The 15,455-nt window shown below is 48.9% G+C and overlaps 1 protein-coding gene across 4 annotated transcripts in view; it reads right to left on the bottom strand.

Moving 5' to 3' along the window:
• FBH1 (F-box DNA helicase 1) overlaps window positions 1-14,471 on the bottom strand; it is a 29,185-nt gene extending 14,714 nt beyond the window's left edge. For 2 of the 4 annotated variants that reach the window (XM_082280903.1, XM_082280905.1), the window contains exons 1-12: window positions 13,554-13,564; window positions 12,615-12,782; window positions 10,405-10,937; window positions 8,424-8,554; window positions 6,973-7,108; window positions 6,558-6,748; window positions 6,082-6,147; window positions 4,603-4,692; window positions 3,344-3,456; window positions 2,065-2,233; window positions 1,120-1,348; window positions 241-328 (exon numbers count right to left, since the gene is read on the bottom strand). In XM_082280903.1, coding sequence (XP_082137029.1) covers window positions 241-328; window positions 1,120-1,348; window positions 2,065-2,233; window positions 3,344-3,456; window positions 4,603-4,692; window positions 6,082-6,147; window positions 6,558-6,748; window positions 6,973-7,108; window positions 8,424-8,554; window positions 10,405-10,937; window positions 12,615-12,780 — 1,912 coding nt within the window. In that variant the 5' untranslated portion in view covers window positions 12,781-12,782; window positions 13,554-13,564. Of the gene's footprint in view, window positions 1-240; window positions 329-1,119; window positions 1,349-2,064; window positions 2,234-3,343; window positions 3,457-4,602; window positions 4,693-6,081; window positions 6,148-6,557; window positions 6,749-6,972; window positions 7,109-8,423; window positions 8,555-10,404; window positions 10,938-12,614; window positions 12,783-13,553 lie in introns of all 4 variants that reach the window. The other 2 variants (XM_082280906.1, XM_082280904.1) reach the window with 2 other exon arrangements.
• Window positions 14,472-15,455: the final 984 nt, after the last annotated feature.

The raw sequence follows: 15,455 nt of genomic DNA, 5'->3' as shown, positions 1-15,455 counted from the left end.
GCCACTAAAAAAACAGAATATCCTGAAAATCTGTACATTTTTGTCCTGGTGGGAGGAAAATTTGTTCATTTAATGGATTTTATAGATGAAAAATTGAGCCAGAGGGATATTCCCTGGTGAGCCAGTGGCAGGAAAAAAGGGATTTTCTCTTTCTGGATGCTCAGCCAGAAGCAGGAAGCATGAATCTGTTGATTTTTCCACTCCAGCCCTTTATCCCAAGGGATTTGCCATCTCTTTTACCATCACAAGTCATCTTGTATCTCTTCTCTGCGTCTCCATCCAGCTTCTTCATGTTGTGCCAAATCTCTTTGGCCTCTTCCACATTGATCTGAATTGGGAAAACACAAGGATTGGGATAAATTAGGGATCAATCCATAAAACGGAATGGTTTGGGTGGGAAGGGACCTCAGAGCCCCTCCACTGCCACCTCCTGCCATGGGCAGGGACACCTCCCACTGTGCCAGGCTGCTCCAGCCCCAATGTCCAGCCTGGCCTTGGGCACTGCCAGGGATCCAGGGGCAGCCCCAGCTGCTCTGGGAATTCCATCCCAGCCCCTGCCCACCCTCCCAGCCAGCAATTCCTTCCCCATATTCCATCTATCCCTGCCCTTTGGCAGCAGGAAGCCATTCCCCAAAAAGCCCCAGACACTTTTTTCCCATCCCAAGGAGCTCCTGGGATCCACGAGGATTTGGTGAGGAGGTTGGCTGGAAATATCCCTTAGGGAAAACTGGGATTATCCCTTTTTTCCCCAAACAGCATCATCTTCCTCCCAATCTTTGATTCTTCCTCCCAACTTCTTTGGAATGTTGTTTCCAACCTCTGCTTTCTTTCAGAGCTCAGGACTTCCCCCAACCCTTTCACTGGCTGAAGTTTTCCCCAATCCCAGCCCTTCTTCCCGAATTTCACTGAAACATGGGAAGATCCCTGCGAAACATTTTGGGAGGGGGGGCTGAACATGGATTGTTCAATAAAATCATGGAATGCTTTGGGTGGGAAGAGACCTCAAATCCCATCCAGTGCCACCTCCTGCCATGAGCAGGGACATTTTCCACTATCCCAAGGTGCTCCAAGCCCCATCCAACCTTGGACAATTCCAGAGGCTCCATCCCTCAAACTCACTTGCTTTTCCTGTGGGCTCATAAGCTGCATCTGCCCGTGAGTGTTTTTGAACCACACGGGCGTGTGCTCCTCACAGATCTCCTCATCCGAGGAGGAAAAGAAGTTTTCCAGAGTCTGGGACACGGTTTTCCCTCTCACAAACAGGGATTGCTCCTTACGGTTCCGGAGGAGGAAGCTGATGGAGAAAGCAGACATCTTGGAGAAGTTCAGCTTGCCTTTGTCTTTGTAGCTGTGTCAGAGGTGATAAAAAGATAAAAGAGATGTTAAAACACACAGGAATTCCCTTTTTTTTTGGTGCACTATCCCTGGAAAAAGCTCCAATTTATATCCCAATCCATCCTCATTATTCCTAGAATGGAGTATCTTTCCAACCTGCACAGATTTGTCCTGGTGGAAGCAGGAATTGGTTGATTTTAGACATTTTTGAGATGGAAAATTGAGCTCATCCCTGGAATTCCAGACTGTTTGCAGAGCCAGGGAATGGGATTTCCCTCTTTTATTCCCCTCTTTTTCCAGGTCATGGCTCGTTTTCCTTCCTATCCCCAGCTCCAATGGACAGAAATTGGATCATTAAAACAACTCAGGATAAGGAAATTGATTCCTCTGCTCAGGAAAAGCAGCGCCTGGAGTGGTTGTGCTGCTCCAGCGGAAATGGGAAGCAGGAAAATCTCATTCCCAGTGGATTTCCATCTCCCTCTGAGGAGCTCCTTGGCTTTGAGCTGCCCCCAAAACAGCAACAGGGTCTGTCAGCAAGAGCAGGGCAAGGAGGGATTCCCCAGGCTCCCATGGATGCTCAAATCCCCGGAGCATCCAACTGGATCCATTTGGAAACCATAAATAACAAATTTCCCATTATTTGTGCTGCCTCAGATCCCAAAGGTTTCCTTCAAAACCATTTCCTTTTCCTTGTCCTTTCCCTGCTTCCACAAAGAATTCCCCACTCACTGTCTCCCAATGCTTCCGAATGCCAAGGAGTGGAATGTCTTGCACGTGACATTCCTTGGAAAGACATTTTTCCCCTTCTCTGCCACAGCTTTGTTAAAAGCCACGTAAAGGAATTTCAGCTCCGAGAATTTCTCCGCGTACTTGACCAAGGTCGAGGTTTTCCCTGTGCCTGGAGAGGAGAGGAAAATAAGGAATAAAATACCCAGAGTCAGGAATGAATGATTCCAGAAATTATTCTTTTCAACCTCCCTCTCCTGCTGTCCAAACTCCGCTATTCCACTTCACCCCTGATTTCAGAGAATCATGGAATTATTTAGGTTGGAAAAGTTCTTTAAGGTCAAGCCCAACCATTCCCCAGCACTTCCAAGGCCATCCATGTCCCCCAGTGCCACATCCACAGGGTTTTTAAATCCCTCCAGGAATGGGGACTCCATCCCTGCCCCGGGCAGCTGTGCCAGGGTTGGATAAGCCTTTCCAGGATGGAATTTTTATAACATCCAACCTAAACCTATCCTGGCACAGCTTTAGGAACTGCCTGCTCCAGCCTGGATCCCTTTGCCATGGGCTCAGTCCTTCAGGAACGCTCCAGCCTGGATCCCTTTGCCATGGGCTCAGTCCCTCAGGAACGCTCCAGCCTGGATCCCTTTGCCATGGGCTCAGTCCCTCAGGAATGCTCCAGCCTGGATCCCTTTGCCATGGGCTCAGTCCTTCAGGAATGCTCCAGCCTGGATCCCTTTGCCATGGGCTCAGTCCTTCAGGAATGCTCCAGCCTGGATCCCTTTGCCATGGGCTCAGTCCCTCAGGAATGCTCCAGCCTGGATCCCTTTGCCATGGGCTCAGTCCCTCAGGAATGCTCCAGCCTGGGGTCCCTGTGTGGTCACAAATCCCACCAGGAATCGGCTCCAGCGTGGGCTCCTCTCTCCATGGATCCCCAGCTCCTGCCAGGACCCTGCTCCAGCAGGGATTCCCATGGGATCACAGCCTCCCTCAGGCATTCCCTCTTCCTCCAGGAGTTACAGGGAAATCTCTACTCCAGCACCTGGAGAATCTCCCTCCTTTCCCAACCTCGGGATCTGCAGGGCTGTTCCACCTTTTCCCACTCCTCCCTTCAGTGTTTTTATTCTGCCTCCATTTCTGGGAGGTTTTCCCTTAAATTTGTTATCCCAGCACAAGTTGATCCCTTTGGGATCTCACAATCCCTCGGACAGAGGGATCAGGGAGGGAAGGAGCAGACTGGGAATTTTCCATTGATTTTTCCAACATCATTTTGGGCTCTTACCTGCAAATGCCATAATTTTCACTGTTTGGCCAGGCTCAATCTTGTGATTCAAAATCCTCTGCTGCTCATGGGTCAGTCTGACACCACTGACATCTGACACAGTCTGACATCCACTAAAAACAGGGAAAAAACTCCAATCAAAAGTGGGAACGGAATCCCTAAAAGAAATTCTAATTTATAAAGAAATTCTCATTTATTTTAGGGATTTAAAAATCCCTAAACGAAATCCTCCCACATAAAACAAATTAACAGGGAAACCAGGGATTGACTGATCCCATCCCATCCCATCTTGGGAGCAACTTGGTTTTTGGGAAAAGGAGAAAAGCAAGGAATGAGAAAATTTTAGAGATAAAATAAAAAAACTTGGGAAAGATTTTTTTAGGAAATACAGGAAAACATCACACACAAAACCAGGAAAATATCTTTTTAAGGGACGAAGCTGTGCTTTAAGAATGAATTTGGCACCTTAAGCTCATTAAAACCAGTTTTATCTTTGTTAGACCTCAGTGCTGGGTGGATTTATCCCATTCCCCTTCTCCAGGTAAGGATAAGGAATGGAATGACTCAATCCAGGGTAACTGCAGCAGAAAGGGAACCAAGCCTGGATCTCCACAGGCCAGGGAAGTGTTTTATTCCTTACTGGCTCTGGAGCCAGGTTGGGAGAGCTGGGAATGTTCCCCTGGAGAAGGGAAGGATCCAGGGAAACCTCAGAGCCCCTTGCAGGGCCTAAAGGGGCTCCAGGAGAGCTGCAGAGGGACTGGGGCCAAGGCATGGAGGGCCAGGAGGCAGGGAATGGCTTCCCAGTGCCAGAGGGCAGGGCTGGATGGGAGATTGGGAATTGGGAATTGCTGGCTGGGAGGGTGGGCAGGGGCTGGAATGGAATTCCCAGAGTAGCTGGGGCTGCCCCTGGATCCCTGGCAGTGTCCAAGGCCAGGCTGGACATTGGGGCTGGAGCAGCCTGGGACAGTGGGAGGTGTCCCTGCCCATGGCAGGGCTGGCACTGGGTGATTCCAAACCATTCCATGATTCCATGACAGACCCAGCAGGGAATTTAAACTCGGCAATTCCAGTTTCACAGATTTAAGGCCCAGTCCTGATTTTCCTCTGGGAATTCCTGGAGAAGGTGGCAAGGAGCAGGATCAGCTCCTCATCCATGTCCACCTTTTCCTGCTGTGGAACATTTTGCTCCCCATTCCATGGAATGCTCAGCATTCCCTCAGGACTCCGAGCTCTGCTTGGATCACCCGGACCAGGATTACCTGGAAGCCACTCTTCCCTCTTCCAGAGGCTGCACAATTCCAGAGGCATTTTCCATCAGGTACAAACAGTAGAAAAGATTGTAGTGAATCCTGGGAAAAAAAAGGATCAACCAGGAATTATTGCTGAGAAATCATTAATAACAAATTAAACCTCTGCAGCCGCTTCAACACCAGCAATATCCTGGATACTTCCCCCAAAAAAACCCCTCAAGCTCTGCAGGAAATTATGGATATTTTGAAGTGCTTTTACCTGTTTCCTTCATTCTTATCTCATCCTCACTGCAATCCTGAAGGAATTGGTGGGATTTACCTGCACCACCAGGAACCTTTGGGAATAACAGGATCGTGAGGGAAGGAGCTCCCAGGACTTGGAACGAAGTAAAAGAAATCAATTTTGGGGAGGTAGTAAAAACGTGAAATTGTTAGAGCTGAGCAGGAAGTTCCTGGAAATCCTGCTTTTATTTTGGGGAAAAATGGTTGGTTTTTTTTGGAATTCTGCTCGGAAAAGTGCCAGCAAAGGCACCGTGGGGACAACTCTGAGTGTGGCCTCTCCCTCAGCCCTGCCAGCTTTGGGTTCCAGGGTCTTCCATGCAAACACAACCTGGGATCAGAGTCCACGGGATAATTCTGCTCTCCTGAACCACAATCAACAGCAGAGCCTGGGGGTAGGGGGAGCTGAGAGGGAATTTGGGGCTGCTTTGGGATTTTAAAGTGAAGCACTTCTTGTTTCAGGATGGTTTTGTGGGAGGTTTTGAACTCTGAAAAGAATTCTTGGTGGTTTTTTACTGCAGAGGGAAGAGCAAAGAGACTCTGCTTTGCATTGTGTTGACAACAACTGGTTTAAAATTAACCTGGATTCTCCATCAGGGCTTTCCCACTGTGGTTTTCCCTCTTTTAGGGCAGTTTTGCTGTTTTTTTCCACTCCCCAGGACAGATTCTGTGTCTCCCATCAGATGATTTGGATTAAAATTAACCTGGATTCTCCATCAGGGCTTTCCCACTGTGGTTTTCCCTCTTTCAGGGCAGTTTTGCTCCTTTCTTCCACCCTTCAGGACAGATTTTGTGTCTCCCACCATGATGTGAACTCTCAGAATCATTAATTACTGCAGGGGCTGCAAACAGGGATCAGGCAATTCCTCCAGGACACATTTCCTCCTGATTCCCTAAATCTCAGTGTGGTCATTCCCAGTTTTTCTGGGCTGGAGATGCTAAAATCCCTGGATTTTGACCTTGAGCACAACTCTCATTGCTGGCCAGGGCCATCCTGCCACATTTTCTGAAGGTTAATGACTTGATCTAGCAATTATCCATCATTAACAGCCCACACAAGCATCCCAAATTCCCTGAGGAAGCAGAGGATGAACCTCTCCATGTCCCACAGGCTGGGTTAGAACTCCCAGCTTCCAGAGCCATCGAATTCCTGGCTAGTTTCATTCTCCAGGCCAGTTCCTTGCCAGTTTTCTCCCAAGAAGGATTTACCTGTGTCCTTCATCCTCATCCTCACTGCAATCCTGATGGAATCCGAAGGAATCTGTGGGGAAGATCCTTTTGGTTTTGGGAACAAAAGGATCGTGAGGGAAGGAGCTCCCAGGACTTGGAACGAAGTAAAATAAATCAATTTTGGGGAGGTAATAAAAATGTGAAATTGTTGGAGCTGAGCAGGAAGTTCCTTGAAATCCTGCTTTTATTTTAGGGACAAAAGGGGGGTTTTTTTGGAATTCTGCTCGGAAAAGTGACAGGATAAGGGGGAATGGCTTCCCACTGCCAGAGGACAGGGATAGTGGGATACTGGGAAGCAATTCCTGACTGGGAGGGGTGGTGAGGCCCTGGAATGGAATTCCCAGAGAAGCTGTAGCTGCCTCATCCCTGGAAATGTCCAAGGCCAGGCTTGGAGCAAGCTGGGAGAGTGGGAAGCGTCCCTGGGTGTGGCAGGGGTGGAATGGGAAGCTCCTGACCTGTTGGTGATGGGAATGCCCCTGTCCCTCATGGCAAACAGCAGCGTGGCCATGCAGTAAAGCACCTCGGTCACCTCCACCACGGACAGCTCGGAGCGGGGGCTCCGCAGGCATTCCAGGAGCCTCCGGATGTCGCCGACGCCATCGGAGAACAGCACCATGACGGCAAGGATGGCCCACATCTTCTCAGCCTGGGGTGGGCAAGGACAAGGGAGAGTGAGGAAAAAGCTTGGAGATTTCAGGAGGATGGAAAACATCCCCCTTGGATGCTGGAAAATTCCAGGAGGAGCTGTTAAATCCTCCTCAGTCGGCCTGAATTATCCCAGAGGGAGAAACTTGGGACACAGGAGGGGGGAGATGTGACCTCAAAGCAGCAGGAAGTTGGTAAAAAACCACAAATAAGAATAAAACCCACCCCTGCCTTGCTCTTTAAGTCTGGGAATTTGTGAAGCACACAGACTTGAGCCTTTGGGAAGAGGGGATGGCTTCCCAAACTCTGGAGAACCGTGCTGGGATTCACCTTCGGGCCCGTGGCCGTGGATGACACCAACCTGTGCAGGAGGAACAACAAGGGATTTACTCTCCAAGGAAATTGTGTCTCCTCCAAAGCCCCCCCAGCGAGGCTGCAGGAGGTTTCGTTCATCCCTGCTGTGTTTCCCATGGAATTGCAGCAGCTGGAACACGGATTTCCAGCCCATTCCCACGCCAGGAGTCATTCAGATGAGTAATTTCCAGTTCTGTGACACACAGAACCTGGAATAACTTCCTGCATCCAGCCCTCAGCCTGGAAGTTCCTTCTGGCTGTCTCCAAGTCTCCTTTAGTGGAATTCCGTGCCCAGGGGTTGGAACAGGATGATTTTAAGGTTCCCCTCCAATCCAAACCATTCCATGATTCCAGCAGGCAGATCTGCCTTGCTCCTAACCCAATTCCACCCTTGCTCTCTGGATCACAGGGATCTGAGCAAAGCACTTGTGGTTCTCAAGGATTTCTCTTGGGATTGGGCTGGTTGGGAGCTGTGAGGGGATGAATCAGTGCAGATCCAGGAAATCTGCTTTCCAGGAATGGGAAAAGAGGAAAATTCTATTGGAAATAGAATCATGGAATCATGGTCTCTACAGCTCCACATCAGGCAGGGCAAGACTAATTCCAGCCCCCTTCTACCTTTCCAGATTTCATCCTCTACTTGTACATTCCCTGGAATCCTGGGATCAGTTTTGGGCTCGGGAACGGAGCTGGGAAGGGTCTGGAGCCCCAGGAGCGGCTGAGGGAGCTGGGAAAGGGGCTCAGCCTGGAGCAAAGGAGGCTCAGGGGGGACCTTGTGGCTCTGCACAAGTCCCTGACAGGAGGGGGCAGCCGGGGGGGTCGGGCTCTGCTCGCAGGGAACAGGGACAGGAGAGAGGGAACGGCCTCAGGCTGGGCCAGGGGAGGTTTAGATTGGATTTTAGGGAAAATTTCTCCATGGAAAAGGTTGGAAAGCATTGGAATGGGCTGCCCAGGGCAGGGGTGGAGTCGTCATTCCCAGAGGGATTTCAAATCCCTGTGGATGTGGCACTTGGGGATGTGAGCAGTGGTGGCCTTGGCAGTGCTGGGAATGGTTGGACTCAATGTCCTAGAGGCCTTTTCCAAGCTAAATAATTCCATGATTCCAGGATCTTGTGTCCAAACAGACTCAGAAGAAGAAAAGGAAAGTTTTGTACCTGTTTTTAGTGTTTTTTCCTATTAAAATCACTTCTCCTCCTGCATTCCCACATCTCCCACCTGTTTAGAAGACAAACTCATCCCTCTCCCGGCAAATCCCGGGATCCAATGGAAAAAACCCCAAAGCAAGGAAAATCTGAGGATCTACAGGTGCAAAATGGACTCACCTGATCAGCCCCAAGACACATCCCTCCTGCTCCTTGGTTATGGAAAATTCCTGCAGGATCTGCTCAACCCTGCGCAGGGCCGTGTCCTCCTTCATCAGGTACCGCTGGTAGAGCTTTTTCCAAGGAATAAACTGGAATGGGAAGCACAGAGCAGCAGCTTTCAGCTCCCAGCATTCTGAACCGGGATTCCAGGGGCAAGGAGCCAATCCAGGAGGCTCCCAAAGTCCCAGAGTTGAAAAAGGAGCTGGATGGGAATGGGAGATGAGGAAGGAAAGAGGAAAAAATGAGTGGAAAAAGAGGGGGAAAAGAGGGAAGAGAGGGGGAAAAAGAGAGGGGGAAAAAGAGAGGGGGAAAAAGAGAGGGGGGAAAAAGAGAGGGGGGAAAAAGAGAGGGGGGAAAAAGAGAGGGGGGAAAAAGAGAGGGGGGAAAAAGAGAGGGGGGAAAAAGAGAGGGGGGAAAAAGAGAGGGGGGAAAAAGAGAGGGGGGAAAAAGAGAGGGGGGAAAAAGAGAGGGGGGAAAAAGAGAGGGGGGAAAAAGAGAGGGGGGAAAAAGAGAGGGGGGAAAAAGAGAGGGGGGAAAAAGAGAGGGGGGAAAAAGAGAGGGGGGGAAAAAGAGAAGGGGGAAAAAGAGAAGGGGGAAAAAGAGAAAAGAGGAAAAAAGGAAAAAAGAGGAAAACAGGAAAAAAGAGCAAAAAAAGGAAGAAGGGGAAGAAGAGGGAAAAGAGACGGGAAAAAAGAAAAAAGACCGGAAAAAAAAGAGGAAAAAAGAGGAAAAAAGAGAAGAAAAGGGGGAAGAAAGAGAAGAAAAAGGGGGGAAAAAAGGGAAAAATGAGGGAAATAGAAGAGGGGAAAAAAAAAGATGGAAAAGAGGGGAAAAGAGGGAAAAAGCCTGAAAGGCTGCAAAGAGGGTTGGTTTATTGGGAACGATGGGAACAGGGTGGTGCTGCTCCAGTTTCAAACATCCAAACATTCCATAAATGCATCCATTTAATTCACATGTTCCACCCCGTGCCTGGGATCTGCTCTGAGGCTTAAAATCCCTGAGTCCACGAAGGGCTGTCGTCCCAATCCCACTGTTTGGATTTCTCCAGGAAAACCAGGGAGGACGGAGTTTTTGGATGTGTCAGGGAGGGAGGAGCAGATGTGGGAGAGGATTTGGGACCATCCCATCTCTGTAGCTCTGCACGCCCACGGCACAATTCCTGCATCGTGTCCAGCCTTATCCATCCAAATCGATGGGAATGGCATGAAGGAAAACTTGGATCTCCATAAAAATGTGGGCTGAGGGCACTCACTACCACTCTGAGTGTTCCCAGTGGGAAGGGGGAGCAGGGCTGGTTGTTCCCAAGCTGCTTTTTGTGGGATTTAGGGATCATTCCTGCTGCCAAAACAACTTCCAGATGTTCGCCTTGACTCCGGATGAACCAAAATCCATAAAAACAGAGCTCCAGGATTTTCCTCTAAATCCATCAGGTGACAGGAGACACCACAAACACACCCAGAGGCTTGGGGATCAAGCAGGAATTCCCTGGATGATCCCTCAGGAAAAAAACCACCAAAAGGGGATTTTATGGAATCCTTCTTTCCATGTACGGGAAGGAATGTGGCTCCAATATGGATTTTGGATAGAGGGTGGCAATTTTAGGTCCAGAAGACCAAAACATGGCAGGAGACCTAAAAATTGAAGGACTGTGGGAATAATCTAGGGATTTAAAGGAACCAGAGGCTTGAGGACGCTGCAGGAGTTCCCTGGATGATCCCTCAGGGAAAAAGGCCTGCTGGGAGGCAGTGAAAGGGGATTTTATGGAATCTCTCTTTCCATGTATGGGAAGGAATGCGGCTCCAACATGGATTTTGGATAGAGGGTGGCAATTTTAGGTCCAGGAGACCTAAAAATTCAAGGAATCAAGGGATTCAAAGGAACAAAGAGAGCCAGACAGAGCATGGATGATCCCATGGGATAATCCCAGAGCATTCCTTACCAGTGGATCCCGGATTATCTCCCTCCAGGAGTGACACACCAGGCTCAGGTTCTGGTACAGATCTGGCACGGGCAGGAAGGCAAAGATATTCCTGAGGACTTCGGCAGGAAGATCTTTCATCGTTCCCTGAGGCACTTCCCAGTTCCGAGTGCCCAGGAGCCCGTAGTGGGTGTCGGGAAGCGGTTCCACTTCCAGGTCTTCACATTCCTGCTTGATCCGGCTCAGGTCTGGAATTTTCTTGTCAGGCTCCCCCCACGGATCCTGCTCTTCCTTGGGAACACCTGAGGCCGCAGTGGGAAGAGCCCTTTTCCTGGAATGTCCCCTGGGAGCTGCCATGAAGTCCTGGTCATCCAGACAAAGCGAGGAATTGCTGCTGGTGTCCCTCGTGTCCCTGAAGGAATCCCTGGATCCAGGGAAAAAGGGATCCAGCGGCTCTTCCTTGATCCCACAGCTCCTCATCCCTGCAGCCCCCACTTGTTGCTTCTCTTGTCGTTTTCCGAAGAAATCCAGGATGTTCCTCTGCCGGCCGGGTCCTGCACAAAGGGGGAGAGTGGGAATGAATTCCATGGAAATCAGGGAATGCTCAGCTCCTCCCAGAAGCTGGGAGCTGTTCCAGGTGCTCCAGAAGAACTCGGGAGTTGAATTTGGGATTTTGGTGCCAGGTCCCAGCTCAGCAGGGAATGTTCTCTGGGGAGAGAGTGAGGTACAGGCAAAATTCCAATCAAAACGGGCCTGAATCCCACGTTCCACGGCCACTGAGGCACTCAGGAATAATTCAGGATGATTTTTCCTTGCTTTCTGCCTGTCTGCTCAGCCACAGGTGTGGGAGGCAGCAGAGATTTTGAGGCCTCAAATAAAATAAAATTAAAATGAAATAAAATAAAATACATAGAATGAAATACAAAAATAAAATAAATAAAATAAAAAAATACAAAAAAAAGAAATATAAAAATAAAATGAAATGCAAAAATAAAATTAAATTAAATACAAAAATAAAACAAATAAAATTAAATACAAAAATAAAATAAAATACAAAAAATATAAATAAAATGAAATATAAAAATAAAATGAAATGCAAAAATAAAATAAAATTTAAAAATTAAATTTAAAAATTACACAAAATAAAATACAAAAATAAAATAAATAAAATTAAATATAAAGATAAAATAAAACGAAATACAAAAATAAAATAAATAAAATAAATTTTTTAAATTAAATTTTAAATGATATAAAATAAATTAAAATAAAATGAAATACAAAAATTAAATAAAATGAATATTAAAATAAAATAAAATGCAAAAATAAAATAAATAAAATAAAAAAAAAATTAATATAAAGTATGACATGAAACAAATAAAAATAAAGAAAATAACATTAAAATAACACTAAAATAAAATTATGTAACAAAATAATATTGAAATAAAATTCAAAAATAAAATAAAATTGAAATAATATAATGTAAAATCCATAAAATTGATAAAGTAAGTAAACAAATAAAGCAATGAAATAGACCAGCAAATTATTAAAATACAATAAATAAAACCTGAAGAAAATAAAAACAATAAAGGCAGAAAATAAAATACAAAGTAACAAAATAAAAGAACAACGACATAAAAATCATAGAAATAATATTCAAATACTGTAAAATAACATTAAAAATAACAAAACAAAACCAAAAATAAAATAAAATAAATAAAATAAAATGAATAAAATCACAAACTTACTCTCTCAGAAAGGGAATTAGTCAAGGAAACGCTTTTTCATGGAATAATGGAATGGGTTGGGTTGGAAAGGACCTCAGAGCCCATCCAGTGCCACCCCATCCATGGGCAGGGACACCTCCCACTGTCCCAGGCTGCTCCAAGCCCCAATGTCCAGCCTGGCCTTGGGCACTGCCAGGGATCCAGGGGCAGCCCCAGCTGCTCTGGGAATTCCATTCCAGCCCCTCCCCACCCTCCCAGCCAGCAATTCCCAATTCCCAATCTCCCATCCAGCCCTGCCCTCTGGCACTGGGAAGCCATTCCCTGCCTCCTGTCCCTCCAGGCCTTGGCCCCAGTCCCTCTGCAGCTCTCCTGGAGCCCCTTTAGGCCCTGCAAGGGACTCTCAGCTCTCTCTGGATCCTTCCCTTCTCCAGGGGAACATTCCCAGCTCTCCCAGCCTGGCACAGAGCAGGGGGGCTCCAGCTCGCTCCCAGAATTCCCAGGCAGCACCTCTGGGATGTGTCCGTGTCCCCTGGGTGGGATGAAGGCCTCGATTTCCTCCTCCTCTGCCTCGTCCCTGGCTCAGGGGCTGCCTGAGGGGGGAGGAGCCTTCGGCGCTCTGGGCCAGAGCTTCGCACTCGGGGGCTGTGAGGTGCCTCTTCTTGAACCTCTTCATCTCTGTTTCCACACAGGAGAACAAAAAATAAAAGGAAAAGCCCCAAATCCAAACTGTCAGGGAACAATGACACTGAACCCACCAGCACAAAAGCACGGTTTCCCCTCAGGAATTTTTAGAGGTCCCAGTGTTTCAGCGAGGAGTTTTTCTGGAGGGATGGGACAAAATGGAATGGCTGAGAGCAGGGATAGATGGGATATGGGGAAGGAATTCCTGGCTGGGAGGGAGGGGCTGGGCTGGAATTCCCAGAGCAGCTGGGGCTGCCCCTGGATCCCTGGAAGTGTCCAAGGCCAGGTTGGATGGAGCTTGGAGCAGCCTGGGACAGTGGGAGGTGTCCCTGCCCATGGAATGAGGTGGAATTGGAGGAGCTTTAAATTCCCTTCCAACCCAATCCAGTCCGGAATTCTGGGTTTCTGTTTGCAGTCACTCCAATGTTGGTTCCACCACGAGGCTTTGGAACAAGAGGACAACAACAAAAAAAAAAACCCCAGAATCCTGGAAGGTTTTCCAGATTTTTTTCTCCAACACCACATGGAGGAAGCAGCCTCAACATCTGTGGGAATGCAAAGTGACTCCTGCATCTCCAAGATGCCCATGGAGGCTCCATCCCACGGGAAAAACAACAATGATTTACCCCAGGAAGATCAATCCGACCTTTCCCAAACAGATCCAAGCTGGGATCCTCCATTATGAAGGAAATTTAACCCACTTGCAGTTAAGAAGCAGCACAAAATCCCCCCAGGAATTATTCTGATAAAATAATCAAACCTTACGTGGAGTAGGCGCAAACTCCTCTCTTTTGGCCAGAAAAAAAAATCCACAGAATGCAACTTTTTTCCACAAAAAATGCTCAGGAAGATCCCCAAAAGCAGCAGGAATCGCTGTCACGGGATGAACTTCCTCCTGCCAGGAGCAGCAGTTTCACTTTCACTTCCTTTATTTGTTTCTATTTCACACGTTTGCAGCAGCCATTAAAAAAAAAAAAAAAAAAAAAAAAAAAATCCGCTGTCCTTGCAGGGCAGGATCCAAGGATCAGCGTGGTTACTCCTTGGATTGGATGATTTTAGGGCTCTTTTCCAACCGAAATGATTCTCTGGATGTGCTGCTTCCTCCTTTTCAGCCGAGTCAGCTCAGCCGAGCAGAGTTAAAAAGCACTCAGCTCCCTGGGGAGGCTGTTTTCCAACATCCCAATTTCTTCAAAACATGGAAAAGGAGGCAAATAAAAGGAAAAAAAAAAAAAAAAAAAAGATCCAAGACAGTCCCGTGGCTTTTAGGGACGTGGTGGCTCTGGCAGTGCTGAGGGAACGGCTGGATTTGATGATCTTAAGGATCTTTTCCAACCTAAATCACTCTGTGATTCTACATAAAAATGGGATTTCTCGCTCAGCCTTCACCCGCGTTCCTGTTTTTTCCCGTGATTTCCTGTGGCTGACACCACGGCAGGGCGCCTGTGGCTTCCATCCCACCAGGAATGTCAGCCGGGAGATGACATTCCAGCCGGGAAGTGAGAGGATCTGCCACCAGAGGACGGGGGAAGCTCCAGAGGGACGAGAAACGTTTGGGAGGAAGTTGGAGCCGCTCCCAATTTCCCCCCAGAACCTCGTTTCCAAACCCTTTTCCCACATGGATGCACCGACCTCGTCCAGAGGATCCCCTCATTTCCAAGTTCTCCCCATGCCAAGCCCCCCATTCCCAAGGCTCCTTCCACGCCAAGGGTCCCCTCAGTGCCGATCCCCCAGTTCCAAGGATTCCCCCATTCCCAAGGAGACCCCCCCAAACGCCAAGGAATGCCCTTTTTAACCCCTTCTCAGCCAAGAGCCCCCCGCTCACTCCCCCACCCCGTTACCAAGCGTTCCCCCTTTGCCGAACCCCTCAATTCCAAGCATTCCCCCATTTTCAAGGGTCCCCCATTCCCAAGGCTCCCTCAGTGCCAAGAGTCCCCTCAGTGCCGATCCCCCAATTCCAAGGATTCCCCCATTTCCAAGGAGCCTCCCAATGCCAAGGAAGCCACTTTTTAACGCTGTCTCAGCCAAGGGCCCCCTGCTCTGTGCCCCCTCCCGTTGCCAAACCCCTCAATTCCAAGAATTCCCATTTCCAAGGGCGCCCCCAATGTCAAAGGAGCCCCCCATTCCCAAAGCCCCCTCAATGCCAAGGGGTCCCCCGCAGTGCTAAAAGCTCCTTGAATACCAATCCCCCGCCATTGCCACGGGTCCCCTCAGTGCCAATCCCCCAATTCCAAGGATTCCCGCATTCCCAAGGGCCTCCACATTCCCACGGCTCCCCCACTCCCAAGGGAACCCCTTCCCTGCCCCCCCCCCCCGCTGCCCAGAAATGGTCGCGCCCTCCCCCCCCCCACCTCACCCTTTCCCGGCGCTCGCGGCCCCGCGCGCTCGGGCGGCCCCGCCCCCTCCATATCGACCAATCAGAACCCGACACCCTACCCAGCGCTGTCCAATGGGGCAGCATTTCCGGGTTGGGCGGGGTTTATTTACCTGTCGGTGACGCCACGGGCTCCGCGTGTGACGTCACGGGCGCTCCGCGGCGCGCGGGTGGGTTGGAAAAGCCGGGAATGTTCCCGCGGGAATGCCGCGGCCTGGGATAAACTGGGGAGGGAATAGGGGAGGGATCCCCGGCCTGCGGGAGCGGCCCCTTCCCGGGAGCCCCGAGGGAAACGG

The sequence above is a fragment of the Coloeus monedula genome (genome assembly GCF_965178545.1).
Source record: "Coloeus monedula genome assembly, chromosome: 4".
Taxonomy (NCBI): Eukaryota; Metazoa; Chordata; class Aves; order Passeriformes; family Corvidae; genus Coloeus; species Coloeus monedula.
Note: the sequence above shows the minus strand (reverse complement) of the source record. Positions and strands in the feature narration are given on the sequence as shown.